The sequence below is a fragment of the Amia ocellicauda genome, chromosome 7 (assembly GCF_036373705.1).
Source record: "Amia ocellicauda isolate fAmiCal2 chromosome 7, fAmiCal2.hap1, whole genome shotgun sequence".
In the NCBI taxonomy this organism is placed as follows: Eukaryota; Metazoa; Chordata; class Actinopteri; order Amiiformes; family Amiidae; genus Amia; species Amia ocellicauda.
Window position 1 is genome coordinate 43,062,112 of NC_089856.1, and position 16,711 is coordinate 43,078,822.

The window sequence follows — 16,711 nt, forward strand, 5'->3', positions numbered from 1 at the left end:
CAGTTTGGCTGTGACCTTCAAGCTCTTACGGAATAAAGCCATGAAAACCAGATGTCTTTGTTTGCATAACTTGTTTGGTTTCAGTCAAAGTTAAGAGAGGAGAGTTGATTTATATTCTGTTTGTGTGCATCATATAATTTGTTTTTCTTTGCTTTCAGGAACTGTACATAAAGTGCCTTACTGTTCCAGGATGCTTTGTGGAGCTTAATGTGTTGTGCCTTTGTCAGTTGTGCTTTCCACATGACGGAGATAGTTCTCACCAACAGTTAATAACTAATCTGTAGTAATCGACCCAAGGGCTGGTCTGGGGGAATTCTAATACGGGACAAATTAATGTATCAATCGTTTTTTAATTCCCTCGCTCAGTTTGTACTATGCACAAGTTGCTGGTTCAATGCCGCTTGCTTTGGAGCAAGGACAGGAATCAATTAATTAGAGCAATATTGCGCTGGAGGTGAATAACAGCTTGTTACCCAGTCTACACGGCTTTATAATGTCCACTTAAGGACTTCACTTGACTGAGAACAGCAAACATCCCACTTGTGGTATGAACCCAGGAGTCTACCTTCCAGAAGGCATTTAATTTATCAAATTAATTACTATAGCCACTTAAACACTGACTGCAGCAGAACTGAATGTGTTCCTGCTGGAATTTTGTTTTATTCAACATGAAGGAGTTATTTCAACCGTAAACAATATACTCCCCCCTAAAACCTTAATTCGTCCTTGACCAGCTGTAAGTATGTGAGATTCCATTACAATTTATGTTTTGTTTTGTTTTGGTGACATAATATGTATTACATAAATCCATATAATGTTTCATTTCTTTACTAATGCCTAGAAAAAAGAAACCAATCAATAGATATTTTTTTACGTGAGTCTAATGTGTGTTTGGATTTAAAGCTTTTGACAGGTATATCAATAACAAAAACATAAGAGCATAAGAGACTTTACAAACGAGAGGAGTCCATTCGACCCATCATGCTCGTTTGGTGTCCATTAGTATCTGATCTGAACCAAGGATCCTATTCAGTCTATTTTTAAATGTTCCCAAATTGTCTCTTCAACCACATCGCTGGGGAGTTTGTTCAGATTGTGACGCCTCTCTGTGTGAAGAAGTGTCTCCTGTTTTCTGTTTTGAATGTCTTGAAGCCCAATTTCCATTTGTGTCCCCGGGTACGTGTGTCCCTACTGATCTGGAAAAGCTCCTCTGGTTTGATGTGGTCGATGCCTTTCATTATTTTGAAGATTGCTCATACAAAAAAAACAAGGCTATTTTCTAATTAGTCATATACATGATAATATCAACAGCATTAAAAACTTCCTGAGGTGACAAGCTGACTAATTGGTGATGATTCCAAATTGGCGGTGAAGGAGGCAAACTTATTTTATATATAAGCTGTCCAAAAGTACAGGAAAGGGTAAATGCCATAGAAAGTGATGTGATGCCTACATATTAGGATTGTAAGTGTTTGGGGCTGCCTGTTAAGTGCTTCACTAAGCTCTCATGCTGCTGGAATAAGCTACGTATGTGATTGCGGCTTGAGGTAGACTCTCTTTTGGCTAATTACAGTGCCATGAGGGTGGCATGTGGCTTGATGAGTTGATGCGTCTGTGTGAGGCCTGGTAAAGAGGGTGTGAGCAACAAGGGATTTGGTTTCTAGTTTAAACGAATCCCCATCTTTGTTTAAACCTCTCCCCCCAAAAATCCAAAGGTAGTCACTCTGCTATCATGTCATCTCTTCAGGGAGGAGCATTATGAGATGAAACATGGCTGGGGCTCAAGTGTGTGCTTTAGTGACAGATAAACATGTCTAGGCAGTAAAGTTGTAATCCCACCCCCATTCTGATTTGCAAAATAAGATAGATAAACTGTCGATGGCAAAACATGAGAGGGATGCTTGCAAATAAAGAAATGTGTGTCTTGTCAGTGGAAGGATGCCATCTTGCAATGATTAGCACTTTTATATTGTTTGGTATCTCCTTGACTTCAGGGGAGTCTAACCCAGTACACTAGGACTGCAGATTCATAAGAACATAAGAACATCAGAAAGTTTACAATCGAGAGGAGGCCATTTGCCCCATCATGCTCGTTTGGTGTCCATTAAAAACTAAGTGATCCAAGGATCCTATCCAGTCTGTTTTTGAATGTTCCCAAATTGTTGCTTCAGCCACATCGCTGGGGAGTTTGTTCCAGATTGTGATGCCTCTCTGTGTGAAGAAGTGTCTCCTGTTTTCTGTCTTGAATGTCTTGAAGCCCAATTTCCATTTGTGTCCCCGGGTGCGTGTGTCCCTGCTGATCTGGAAAAGCTCCTCTGGTTTGATGTGGTCGATGCCTTTCATGATTTTGAAGACTTGGATCAAGTCCCCACGTAGTCTCCTCTGTTCCAGGGTGAAAAGGTTCAGTTCCTCAGTCTTCAGACCTGGAATAAGTCTGGTTGCTCTCCTCTGAACTGCCTCTAGAGCAGCGATATCTTTCTTGAAGTGTGGAGCCCAGAACTGTCCACAGTATCCAGATGAGCTCTAACTAGTGCATTGTACAGTCTGAACATCACTGCCCTTGTTCTCAATTCTACACTTTTGACAATATACCATATAATTTTGTCATTCTACTTCTTCTCCTAGATTTGCAATTTACCTTTTATCCCAAGACATTTGCATTTCGCCATTTATATGGATACCTGCATGAACATTTAGACTGGACACCTACATGAACTTCCACAGGGGATCCTAGACAAAGTCAGCAACAAACCTAGATTCAAACCAACACTATCTAGACTATGGGGCCCAACTGACAACCTGATAAGAAGCATAAGAACCAACTTGGTTCACTCCAGTAGCCCCCTGGTTCACAATGTAAAGAAATCTATGAAGGTTGGAAGTTTTGGCACCTCCAGGACTGAGGTTTTAGTTTTACAATGAAAAGACCATCAAAACGGTCCAGTGAAACAAATAATACAAGTTCTTAACAGTTCAATTAAGTTCAGGCGGCACAGAAAAGCACAAAAGGATGAAAGATTGACCCTACCATCGATTGATGCCAGAAACACAATCTGCTGTGAGTCTTCCTATTATATCTGAGCAGGAAGGGGAGAGAAACTCATCAAGAAAAAGAAACAAGAAGCTAGGAGGTGATTAAGCCGAAATAAAAAATTTGATTAAAACTAACCCGGCTAATGCAATGTTTGAACAATGAGCCCTGGGACTGCGGAGGAGCTTCTGCAACTAGATTGCCCCTGCGAGTCGTCATAGTTTTCCCCGACACAGCAGTCTCATATCAACACAATTTGATCTGATGCTATTTATAACCCATACAGTATTAAAATGTTTCTTGTCTGTGCTGAAGCAGATGTCCACCGAATGTTTGATGGGCAGGATCCCTCTCTTCCTCTTGCAGTTTTTTTGGGGAAATCGCACACTTGGTAAACACAGCAAAAACACGTTTGCCCATATATCGAAGAACGCATGAACACATTATCTCCAAAAAGCCTCACTGTGTCTCAATCTCTTCTGAAGGTGTCTCAGGCTCCTGTATTTGAACTTCAGACATTCCCCCCCACCCCACCACGTTCTCTATTTGATGTAGCCCAACATTGCTCCAGTCGGCAATTTTAATAGCACACACTTCTCCCAGTTGGAACAAATTAGCTCAATTTAAGCGGCTTTTAATTGGCCGTGGGCGAACGCCAGTTGCTGGGGGCGCTTGCTGAGGTTTGGCCAACAGTGCCTGCTGAGAACAGCTGTTTGCGCTGTGCTGGCGAAAGGGAGGGAGGTAGGAAATGGGGCACAAAGGGCTCAGTGAACGGAGCCTTAGGGAGTCATCCAGCGCAGGAATGAGCTGGACCGTAAACAGGTGCTTAAGCCAGGAGCAGTTTTCCTGACAGGTGGCAGCCAGGCTAATGGTGTCACGCTTAGCATCTGGATGCGGCCTTGCAGACGCGGTTTCGTACGGGTTCTGAGTTTGCAGCCATCATTGTTTGTGTGCGTTTACATATGTTCAGGCAAGCAGGTGGTCATGACTGATGGGATTATTTTACTGAAATACAAGTAGTAAAGATCGTAAAAAAATGATTTGTTTGGAACTTGGTTGAACATCTAAAATGAAGAAATTGTGTGTCTGGCAGTTTGAAAGCTAATCTTACTACCAAGCAGTAGAAAAATGACACAAAAACCACGGTTGACATGCTGTGGGGATGACAAGGGGTGAGTCCGTCCAACCTGCTGGTCTGACTCATGAGCAAATTATCAGAAATCCCATTCTGTGTATCACTGTGGACAGATACAGTTATACCCAATCCAATGTCATTACTTCCTTTTGCAGTGACCATCCAAAGAAATCTTAATTATTTTATTCAGTTGAACATGGACACTGCTAAGTGAAAATAATTAGATCTGAACACAGCCTTCATCCCTGCGAAATACCTCTCTGTGAATGTGTGTGTTTGTGCCTTAAAGAGTAGCATTCCAGTCCTATTAACAATAGTTTTAGATGTCTTATCAGGAGTACGGCAGAGTAAAGCAGAGTAAGTCTATGCTCCTATGATTGCTGTTAAAGAAAGAAAAAGAAAACAGGATGTGAATAGACTCTCTCCATGTGTGTAGCTATCTCCCTATCACAGGCTGACATTTTCAGCAGTGATACACATTGCAATAAACTGTCATGCCAAGATTTAACACTTTTCCCCTTTACTTCTACCACAAGGATGAACGAAACAGAAATACTGCTGTCGAAGCCCTGCACAGACACGCACTGTGTGTTGCTTGAATGCTTTATTTAGTGCTTGCGTACGCCCGAGATAAATCACAAGACAATGTAATGTTATTACAGCAGCGCAATTATGATTACTGTCATTTCTCTCTGCGCCCTTCTGTTTGATGACACAGAGAAGACAGGCGCGTGAGGCATGTGACAGATGAAAGACTCTGTCCCAGCACCCTCGTCTGTTGGCGCAGTACACACAGATCCCAGGGATGCCCACGAGCTCAGGAAATCAACAGGAAATGTAGGCAAGGGCTGCAAAAACCTAACTGAACAAATTGCTCAGGAGTAAATTGAACAGTGCATCATTTAAATCAAGAAAAGTATTATGTCAATGATGTAATGCACTGGCAAGAATAACACAAATACAAAAATAGCATTGTTTAATAAACGAGTTCAAAGAAGTAATTCTCATCCTCTAAGGAGTATCGTACACAGATTGGTTACAGAATCTTCTTAATCTTGAAATTTACAACAGAGGAGATTATGAGGGGATTAGATTTGGGTCTTCAAACCCTGCAGGCGATGAGCAAAGTTAAACTGATGGAAACTAAGCAGAGGTGTGCTTGGCTCTAAATGTATTTATGTAGAGAGTTGTGAGGGTGTGGAACATCTACTTGGTATGTAGTTGAAGCTGACTCACCCAGTTCCTTCATGTTCCTTCAGGATAAAAACAAAATGGGATCAATTAGCTGTTAAAAAGCAAACAAGTCCAAAGCCCTCTCTTGTTTGCAACCTCTCTTTTGTCCTTAATCTTGGGGTCTGATAAACTTTCTGTGTGGCATACCTTCAAGGAAATGAAAGAACTGGTAAATATACAAAGAGTGCTTTGTCATTTTCTTTGCCCGTATCTTAAAAGAGTTGAGGAGTCAATCGAGGCTTGGTCGTTTGCATCCAGAGCCTCTCTCTCTGAATGAAAACAACTCTAAAGTGCTAAACCATCTTCTGCCCGGCTATGATCTAGTAGCATTAGCTGAAGGGTGGGGCTTGACTCTCTCAGATCCTCTCAGATCCTGAAGATCTCAGTGCATTCGTGTAGCTGCTCAGAACATCACGTAGGGCTGCGGTGACACAGATAAGTCTTCAGTTGGCCAGTTGTCTCTGTGTCCCTGAGCTCCCAGCGCTGGAGAGGCCAGCTGAGCTTGATGCACGCATCACTGTCTTACCTTGGCATCCTGGCTTACCACAGCAGTGAACACAACCCCTGATGAATGACACTGTAGTGGGTGTTGGTAGATGGTAGAGTTGGGCAGCAAAGACAACAGATGGGGACTAAAACATCATTAATGACGTTCTCAATGGTTGGAATTATTGCTATTATTATTATTGATATTATTGAATATTATTACCCAAGCATATTCTTTCTAGGCAGCACGTCCACTTTAAAATCTGCATCGGCAGTGGTCATATGGACATGCCTCCTTTTTCTTCTCTTCAAAACAAACCACCCATCTCCTTCTGGACAGTGAACCCATTGTGCCGGAGTGAAATTGACAGCTTGCCCAGGAATGTATCAGCAGAATCATGTCAAGATATTGCCAGTTTCGTGACTGCCTCGGAACAAACTTATGCATTCGCTTAATCCAATCAGCCCCACTTGTCAAAATGAGCAAAATGCAATTATCGAAATCGAATCTGTCCCCGAACCAGCCCCTCACCCCTCCTGTCTCCTCTTGCGTCTCTCCTCCTCGCTCTGTGCCTCTTCATCACGGGCTTAACTGCCCACAAACAGCAGCCCCAGCCAGCTAGATTGCCCTTAATACCATTACGTTTCCACATCTGTGAGTGGAAATGACAGGCCCTGGCATGCTGGCTGGACGTCTCCTCTAGACAACGTGGAGCAGCGGTAAATAAAAAACAGACTGACAGAAGGCTTGGGTGTACGATGAAAAGTGTGGGATTGAAATCCAGACAAGTACTGTCAGGATGATGCAATTATTTGGTAAGAACTCATTGAGACTGAAGTGAACAGTTGCTTATAGGCGCAAAGTGGGATGTCTAACAGCTGTTTCACAGGGATTCAAAAGAGGCAATCGAGTGAATGCGCCTCCTTCAACGTATTTAAAGTCAAAGGGGCTGGTGTAATCCTGGCATCTTGGCATTGGCAACTGACGGCTCCCATTAGAGTCACTCGGGGTCACAACTCCAAAGTGGCACAGCTTACGGGAGGCATGACAGCAGTGCACTACAAGCTAGTGAGGTTCACAGGAAGCCACAGCGAAAGACCAATTTCAAGTAGGAGCAACCGGCTGTGGAATTGGCTGCGTTACCTTGACCGAAGATGACCTCTGAGGAGATATTCGATACACCGCCCTGGTCTAACGAAATACAGGGATTGAAATGGAGGGCTGTTTTAATGGGCAATACCAAGAGAGAGTAGAGAGAGGAATGACTGAATCTGAAATGTACCAGCACTCTCTCTAAATAATTATTAATTTAAACTCAGAGGCAGTTTTTGTTGTTAGATAATCCGATCTCTAACCAGCTCATTTTCTTTAAAAAAGGCACTTAGGGGGAAAAGTAATGTTGTAAAATGATGAGGGCAAATCTGAAATCCCTTTTAAGGACAAACGCATGTTGTCTCCGCTGGTCTTTATTTCTGAGTCAGGTGATGGGAAGTGTGTTCACTGATTGGACACAGTTGCTTCTCTATTAAGCCCAGTAACAGCTGTCCAGTTATGACATCAGTGACATGGTGATAATGTGACTGATCAGCCTTAATCTGGTTGCAAAGCACAGAAACTACACAAAACATCAAAAGTAACATTGTTCTCCCTGCTGGAACTGGAACTGACAAACCACGCAAACCAGAGAAGAAGAGAGAGTGAAAACAGTACAGTTAGGAGAAGTAAATGAATGTCTTGTGTAACTCCAGGTCTAATTCAAACCCAAGCTTGCATTTTGCCAGGTTGTTTTTTCCGAGAGGGTGGTGGAGGGGGATAGCAAGAAAACAAACAGCTTGTTAGTCCCACTCAGGTGTTTATTCAAGCGCTTCAGACATTCGCAATTGTTTACCTTGGTATGATTTGAAAGTGGCAACTAAAAATAACTCACAGCTGAAGCAAAACTATCCCATTCAGGTGCTGTAGTTGTTTTTCTGGCATTAAAACAGCTAGTGCTACAAGCAGTTATCCTTTCAGTGGATATACAGCTAAAGATTCCTCAGCTATAACCGTGCACTTGTTTATTATGCATGTTTTTGTTTTTAAATCTGGCTTCACACACACACACACAATAGTAAAATAGCACAATTACTTTGTGTACACCTAAATTGTAGATCTTCTTGTTCTTCCTGTCATTGTCATTAGGCTCTGGGGTGAAATTAGATTGAACTCCACTACAATCAATTGTTTTTTTCACATCTTAACAAAGAAACTGGATTGGCCCACAATGATTTAAAAGACAGCTAGGCAAACCACTCACAAGCACTATAAACATGGCCCTCATTTTGTTCCACTTTGTTTTCTTGAGTGTGTTTATTTTTGCTCCTGGGGGAATTAGAAAACACGCCGTAATGTTTTATATGAGATCCCTAGACACCTATCGAAAGACCTTTAATTAGCTCGCCATCTGTAAACGTGTTATAGTTGTTATAGTTGCACGCAGAAACCGCACTGTGTTTTATGCCGAATCTAAGACGCTGTTTCAATGATAACAGAAGACACTGTTGTTTGTTCGGGTAATGATTGCACTTAATTGATTCCCCCCCACCCACCCCCCTTACTTAATGCGTTCCAGAGAAGGCGACGCACTTTAATTACGCCTTTAATGTACTTTTACGCTGTCTGGTGTTGCGTTGTCCGTGTCTTTTATGTGAGATTATTCCAAGGGGGAGAGGCACCGGGCGCCACTTCTGTCGCCACCAAGGATGCACAAGGACGCAGGATTTATGCCCTAGCAAGGCCGAGCTAGACCGGCTCTCTTCACCGGAGAGGTTTATGGCATGGATTCCTGAGCCGCCTGCCCCGTGACGTTAATGCGTCTGGATCGACAAATGTCAGATGCCAGGCAGGACTTGCACTGAAGGCTGAGCACTTATTAACGGCTGCTTCTCCGGCCAGCATTCGGAATGATAAACTTCAAGCGCGGGGTCTGGCTGGGTGATGCATTTTGCAGCTAAACGTGGTTGAAGGGCATCGGCGCGGACTCTTCCCCCTCGATCGGAGCCCAGTCTTGATTATCTGCCATGTCTGCTAAAGCCTTTATCTGATTTTCATTCACATGGGTCTACATGGGGCTCTTAGGACTTGCGGAGCAAAAATCAGAAGTAGAAATTAGATGCCTGCCACACTCCTTTCCCCGAACTCTTCCACCTTAAGGGCAGGGGGGATATCGCTTAAGGTGTGACTCTCTGTGCTTCGGTAGTACAGTCACATCGTCCGCCGCGGTTCGCAGAATTCAGAACAGGAGATGAGAAGGATTTTTTTTTTTTTCAATAACCAATGATCCTGGCAAAATCTTCGTACCACGAAAGGCCCGCGGCTCAGGTCACGTGTGTAACTTTCCTCAGATCGGGCGACACAGGTGTGTGTGTACTGATGTATAGATTTAACCTTTCCAGGAGTCAATGTTCAGAATCACAAATCGGCGAACCCCCGGGCGTTAATAGCTCGGAAACGAGGCGAGGTGCTGAAATGTGTGTGGGCCGATAAAGGTCACTGCCTTCCGCGATGCACACAAGCTGTTAAAGAGTAATCAGTCTCATTAAAGCTGCTCCCCCATCACGAAAACCCTTTCAACGCAACAACAATCCAGGGCAGTCCAGACTTTCTGTATTAACGGGAGGGAAGGCAAGTGTGGATCTGTCCGTAGGCCTCACACGCATATGTTTCGGCAAGAGATTACTAACACTTGGGGGTGTTCTTATTTATCCATTTGTGTGTTTTTCACCTGGAGACAAATACAAATATATGCATATTTCTACCCTTGTGAATACTATATTTTAGTCAATAAAATAACAGGATGTCAAAGGGTTAGTTCTTTGGGAAAGCAGAATTTATAATGCAGTTGAGTCATTACCATTGAGGGTTGGTTGATAACAAAGTCCAAAAGCTTTGGTGCCACTATATAGATATTCCAGAACATATTAGTGTATTTTTCAAGTCATGGTTTGCTTTGCATAGAACCACAACAACAAACAAGCAACAAAAATAGATTGTACTGGACCTTTATATAGTGAATTTTACCATGTACTGACTGATTAGGTGCCAACTTGCTGGTGGTAGGTTGCTGTACTGTTGCCCCAGTGCCTGCTCAGTCCTTTTGCCCATGGTGGCATCTAGAATTGGATATTTAGTTCGGAGTTCAGATGCCATCAAGTCATTTAACCGCACAAAAGCCCAACTGACATGCTCTCCTTTCCTGACTCATCTGTTCCCCACAGTCTTGGGACGTTAACACTTTACTGCTCCTTTCTTTACCCGTTTTATCTCCAGTCATCGTGTTACCCTGGTCAGGCCCCCTCTTTGGAAACCTTCTCTCTCATCGATGGGTCTGTCACAACCCAATTGAGACCTCCAGGCTTTGCGAGTGAAGTCTATTACCCCTGAATGATTATTGCCTTTGCAAACGACAAAGAGATCATTACTGTTGTACAAAGGAGTCTACGTTTGATTACCGGACCATTCAGCAAACTCGACACCCCGACGCGATCAATGCGGAGGATGGTCCGGCATCGAAATAGGCCCTTGAACAAAAGCTCAGAGGAGGAAACGCCTGCTTGTGAAATAATAAGAAAAAGAAAGCTAAATATGCAGAACTAATTCAACCGATGCTTCCCAAAACAGAAGGGCCCACCAGTGCAGAGAGAGATGAAAATATACATTTACATTGCACATCTAAAGAAATTGTGTAGTTTAAATCTGTCGTACTGTGAGTTTACTCATTTGTGTTTGGATTAGGTTCGGATGTGGATGGCTGAGTTTTGGATATTGAAGAAGAAAATTAATCTATCTGTGCCGTTACAAGAGAAAGGGAAGTAGAAATGCTGGAACAGGGGACTGTTGTCTATCAACACCTCTATAATATGGAAAGTAAAGTTTTTCAGCAATGTCTCAGGGTCTGTAGTACGGGCACTTCCTGTTGAAGATGGTGAGTTGTTATTATTGTCTACTGCACTGACTGAAAACTGTCATGCCACTGTGCCTAATAGAGCCATCAATTAAATTCAGATTGAATCACTTGGATGTCAGCGAAAATTAGAACAGCAAATGTCAGTGAACACACATCTCAGTCTGTGTTTGCTTTGGGGCCGGAGTGAAGGCTGTGCGTCCCGATGGCAGCTGCTGAAACCAAGCTACATGCGTTGCGGTTATACGTGTGAGCCTGCTTTCCCAAAGTCAGGAATTCAGTGATGCTGTAAAGCTCCCAGAACAGTGATTAATAACTGCCATGGATAGTGTTCTATGGTTGTACAGTAGGTCATGTTAAGCCCCATGATATTAATATGTTGCATAACTCATTTCAGCCTGATTGTCTAAATGGCTGTCACTCTGAGGAAACGTCACCGAGATTATCCAACTAGGTTCTTGACAGAAGCAGTATCTCCTCTCTCTCTCTCTCTCTCTCTCTCTCTCTCTCTCTCTCTCTCTCTCTCTCTCTCTGTCTGTAGAGAAGCATGCAAGGTTTTGGGTTTTGTGACCTGGTGACATTACTCTTGGACCTCGTTTTATGACGATTATTTTGTTGTTGTCGTTGTTGTGCAGTGTGCAGTAATTGACCGACACAGTATAGCTGTATAGTATAGTATAGTATAGCTTCATGACTACTTTCATGCCAGGCGTTTGTTGTTTGTTGTGCCTGTGTTGGGGGGGTGAGCATGTTGTGTGGGTGGACACGCCTACAGATAAGGAAATTAGCATCTGCAGATTCTATATTTAATTTGTGGAAGGCAATGACAGTTGAGCCTGCAGAGGACACTGAGGAGAACCATCTGGGAGTCGGTCCACAGCTCTGAAATGCTAGGTCTTACTTCTTCTCCTTACTCTGTACTAGTAGTTGACCAACTCAGTGCCCAACTTTCCCTTTACCAACAGGTTTTGTAGTTTTAAATTTGCTTTAAATTTGAAAGGTTTGGAAGCATGTCCTTTGGATCAGTTCAGTGAACAGGTGTTCTGGTAAATTCAGTCATTTAGGATTCATTTGCAACAAACACCTGAATCACCCCTTGGCCCTCGAAGACCAGACTCCCGCTGATTAAACAAGGGACTTGCTTGATTGATCAATAACGAACATGTGTGAGCAGCAACCATTTTAAATACTCGGCTTGTTTTACTAAAGGTATTTTCACTTTCAATGACACCTTGATTTTTCTCTGACCCTGAGAGTAGTCTTTAAAACTTTAAAAGATTTGACTACAATAGACCTCCTTTAAGAGGCAATACTTTCACAGAGCTTACACCCCTCCACTCAAGCATAACAAATGAATATTAAGACATTGTAGCGTCCTGTCAATTGTGCAGGTTGGCATCAGATGAGTGGCAGATTGTAGGAGACAGCAATCAAACCAGCAATTAGCCTTTTTCTGCTAGAAGATGATTCCAATCTGTCTTTATCTCTACTGAAATTGTAGGCTCTCTTTAGCAGCCCATACAGCTGCAAAGACAACAATCTCACCCCCTGGTTCCTCCCGACCTTCGTTTGATCTGATTTTCTGAAGCTGGTGATTTAGTGTGATTGGATTGGGACACTCAAACATCATGGGTTTGAAGACCCCTCATTTAGCAAAGCGTTCTTTACCAGAAAATCCCATAACGTCATTCCAGTACAGCCTTCTTGTGGGAAGCATCTTCAATGTGGGCCTTTGTATGAACCAAAGGAAACCCACATCCCTGCACGTCGGAGTTAAAGACAAACAAACACACGAGCCAAATGGAAGACCACTCAGTGAGTAATATCTTTAACCTCCTTCCTTCCCCTATCCCCTCAGGTCACTTCCTGGAGCTGCTGAACCGTTCCGAGCGTTCCCTGCAGGAGGCGTTCCCCACGGTGTACGGCGAGCTGTACACCCAGAACGCCCGCATCTTCCTGGACCTGTACGGCGAGCTGCGGCGCTACTACCGCGGCTCCAACTCCATCAACCTGGAGGAGGCGCTCAACGAGTTCTGGGTGCGGCTCCTGGAGCGGCTCTTCAAGGCCCTGAACCCACAGTACGTGATCGGCGACGACTACCTGGAGTGCGTCGTGAAGCAGACGGAGAAGCTGCGGCCCTTCGGCGAGGTGCCCCGGGACCTCAAACTCAAGGCCACCCGCGCCTTCATCGCTGCCCGGTCGTTCGTCCAGGGGCTGTGGGTCAGCAGCGAGGTGGTGCGCAAGGTCTCCCAGGTACCCACAGGCCCTGTCATCCGCCCCCATCTCCGTCAACCACCCTTCTCTTTCCTAACCTGTTGCAATAGTAATAATGACTTCATGCATAACTTCCTCACTTGTCAGTTTGTACGGTTATTGCAAATCATGGTTCCCGGGCTTCTGCAACAAACACATTCAGCTGGCACTGCAGAAAGCAGAAAAAGGAAATTTGTGACATTCCCTTGGGGTTACTCACTGGTGCAATCTGTCCCCGCCGTCAACTACAGCCAGCGCATTATGTAAAATATACGCTGATTCAAAGAAAGTGCTAAATATTCATCCACAAAATTATGTACAGTCATAATTAAAATAACTTTCATTTATTAAAGGACATTTCTCGCCGTGGCGTCCAAAAGTGCCGGGCAGTTTATGTAATCAAGAGCACACGGCGTGTTATGTAAAATACATGCTAATGGCACGACCATACGAAATGTGCCGAATTCAGAGATGGAGAGAAGATTTCTGAAGAGGCAGCAGAGTAAATATGAATCTATAAAGAGAGCTGATGAACAGTACTAGAGTTGTGAGTGAGGTTGATTCTTCTTCGGGTAACGGTTTAATGATCTCCTTACCTCCTCAATTGCTCTCTGTCTTTCTCACTTTCCTCCTCTCCGACTTTCTCTCTCACACCCTCACTAGCTCTAAATTCAACTCTGGTACAGATTATGTATTATAAACACAGACCGGCCAATGAAATGTCACGGTCATCGTTGGCATTGTCATTACTGGGGTATAATTGAATTGAAGACCGATGACCTCAGATCGATTCCCTGCTCTCAACTTTATTTATTTTTATTTTAACAGACATTTTCATGCAAAACGCAAGTCAGAGTTCTTGCCAAACATTGAACCCATTCCTTTGTGTTACAGCTCTGGAGAGAGAGGGGCACATTGTTATGTGCAGAAGAGAGGGTGAATAATACATATTTTTGTATTTAAAAGGAGTTTGTCGTTCCTCATGTGCATATAAATCGACTGAATCTTGCCTCAGAAGTGCTATTAACACAATGTGTGTACAATGCATTAACAGGATGTAGTGACATACTATATATAGGTCACTGTGGCATATGACAGCTGAGGTGAAATAAGACGCTCTTACCAACAGGATGTGAAAAAGGGAAGTTCTTTATTTTCTCACGGCATTTCAGCTTATGCAGTAAGCTGACAAAAACCTCACTGTGTCTTTTATTCTTTCTGTTGGTGTGCGTATTTGCGACAATGGCGCATGGGAACTCGATGGATTCGTCCTGCAGTGTCCAGTAATGCAAATGTAATTAAATTTACCAGGTCTCCAGTGAAGTGGGCATTTTGAAGTCAATCTGATTAAAAAAAAAAAATGCTAATTGATTTATGTCCGTCACTCACCTTCAGGACATGCGCAGCCATTAGAAACATAGCTCTTAGATAGATTAGTTAGATTCCTTTAGGCACACTGAACATCCTGTAATTCACAAATGCCACGGCAAACTCTAAGCCCAACATCTTTGTTTTGTTATAATAACCTTGTTACCTTGTCAAATAATAATCCTCTGCTTTTAAAGGAAAAGACCATTCATACACGTGGACATTTATGCAATCAAAATATTTTCATCCTAGGTCCTGTTAGTCTTTCTTTTCATGTTAACTTTTACATACTAAGGGTTTGTCTGTGTCATGTTGACGATACATGTCTACGAAGGTCCAGCTCAGAATAAAATCTTCTTGAAGTGATACAATAAACAATGGCCATACTGGTGCTGAGTTTCAGTGTGACGCAGTAGCTCAGTTAGGGTGGAGCAGACAGAGTATTTGCCCTGTTTTATTAGTTGTATAAAGTCAGGTTCACTTTAGCAGAGTGCTTTACATTGTATTAGTGTATTGTTCCACTTCTGGATCAATCTAATGCGTGCAATGGAAAACACACGTGTGAGCACACACACGCACACACTTATGCACACACACACACACACACACGCAAAAAACAACAGGATGGATGCGCACACAGGCAAGTCTAAACCACAGCTAAAGGGCAAAGCGATCAACAGATGCACCAGCAGTTCATGTCAACACAGTATGAAGAACGTCCCGGCCCACACTGCAGGAAGCTCTCGGAACAAAGTGCCCCGAGGCAGTGGAGACCTTGCGTTACATCATTTAACCAAAACTGCTGTAGATCTTAATTGAATCGCTGATGGGGAGACTGTAAAGGTATGCTAAGCTGGCATTTCTCAGTGCATTTAAGTCGTCAGACCTTAAGAGACGCAGTAATAATAAGTCGCTGTGCGTGTGAGCAGTAAAAACCTGTGGTGGCACATCGAGTGTTCATTCCCTTAACTGCAGGTTTTATGAGTGAGAGTTTGCAGTTGATAAACCTGCTGGTTACCAGTCTATCAGTTATGACTCTACCTGTTTAAAAAGAAAGACACTATAAAAAAAGACCCGGTAGTAAGGAGTGTGTGTGACCTGAATTGTCTGGATTAAATCGTTAGTTAGAGTAGAATTACATTCAGGTGAATCTCTCCATTTCTAATTTAGTGTAAAACTGTGCCATAACAAGACTAATAGAGCCTTTTGGGTTCTATAATCAAATTCTTTCCTTGTTTTCACGAGAAACCAGCGCACTCCTCTCTCATGATCCATCACAGCTTCTCTTTCACTAGTGTGTGGAGATATTCTGCGGCACATAGCATTCAAAGGGGCACACTTTATTACGCCGGCAGCAGTGGACTGTATGGACTCTGGTATCAAACAAATTCCGCTTGTAGCGCAGAAAGCCAAAAAGGCCAAATCTGGAGCATTCAATCAATTTGTGAGCGATGACATTCCTTCAAGGTCACTCGCTGGTGCAGTCCTCCCCAGTCGTCGACGGGGCCGGCGTTCTCGATTTCCGCAGTGGAGTGCAGCGCCGATGCGTTTGCTGCTGGCGAGGGGCGCTTTTCGGAGGTGTGCTCGGTGTAGAGCAATTAATTCCCCATTAACTCCAGGGCTCTCGTTGCTTTTCAGGAGGTTTGTAGCCAGAAAGGTCAGATTATGTTCTGGGAGCGTTGCGGCTCCTAAATGCCTGACTCTCTATAATTAATATACTATCGTGTAACAGTAAGAGGAGGGGAGGGTGTGTGTGTGTGTGTGTGTGTGTGTGTGTGTGTGTGTGTGTGTGTGTGTGTGCGCTTATTTTCTATTACCCCAAGAGCCTGTGACGATGTGGACTTGTCATGTTTTCTGAAAGTCATGAAAGTCGGGCAAGGTTATTACTTATATAATGTCAAGAAGGGGGAAATACTCATAACTATGCATCGGCATGTTCAGGAATCAAACAAAGCATTGGACAGTATTACAACTATTCTTTTGACAAGCAACCCTCCGGTGTATATTTGAAAGTGAAGTTCACTACAGCTCTCCTCAGCTCTTTCCATAATGAACAAACAGGCTTTCCAGGCATCAGCACTTTACTTGTGAGGGCAGGATGGGTGAGCCCACAGTCCTAACGATGCAATTTAACGACATGAGATCTTTATTAGGAGTTCTCTTGACTGAAATTAGAAATAATCACAGATATGTTTCCAGTGAAAGCAACTGGAATTGAACATTTGAAAAAATGCAATGGAATGATGCCTAGGATGGTGAAAT

General features: G+C 43.4%; 1 protein-coding gene across 1 annotated transcript in view; it reads left to right on the forward strand.

Annotated features, from left to right (window-relative positions):
* Positions 1-16,711, forward strand: part of LOC136753556 (glypican-1) — a 90,944-nt gene that overhangs the window by 53,880 nt on the left and 20,353 nt on the right. Inside the window, exon 3 of the mRNA XM_066709778.1 lies at positions 12,687-13,081. Within this exon, the coding sequence (XP_066565875.1) occupies positions 12,687-13,081 (395 nt within the window). The remainder of the gene's footprint in view (positions 1-12,686; positions 13,082-16,711) is intronic.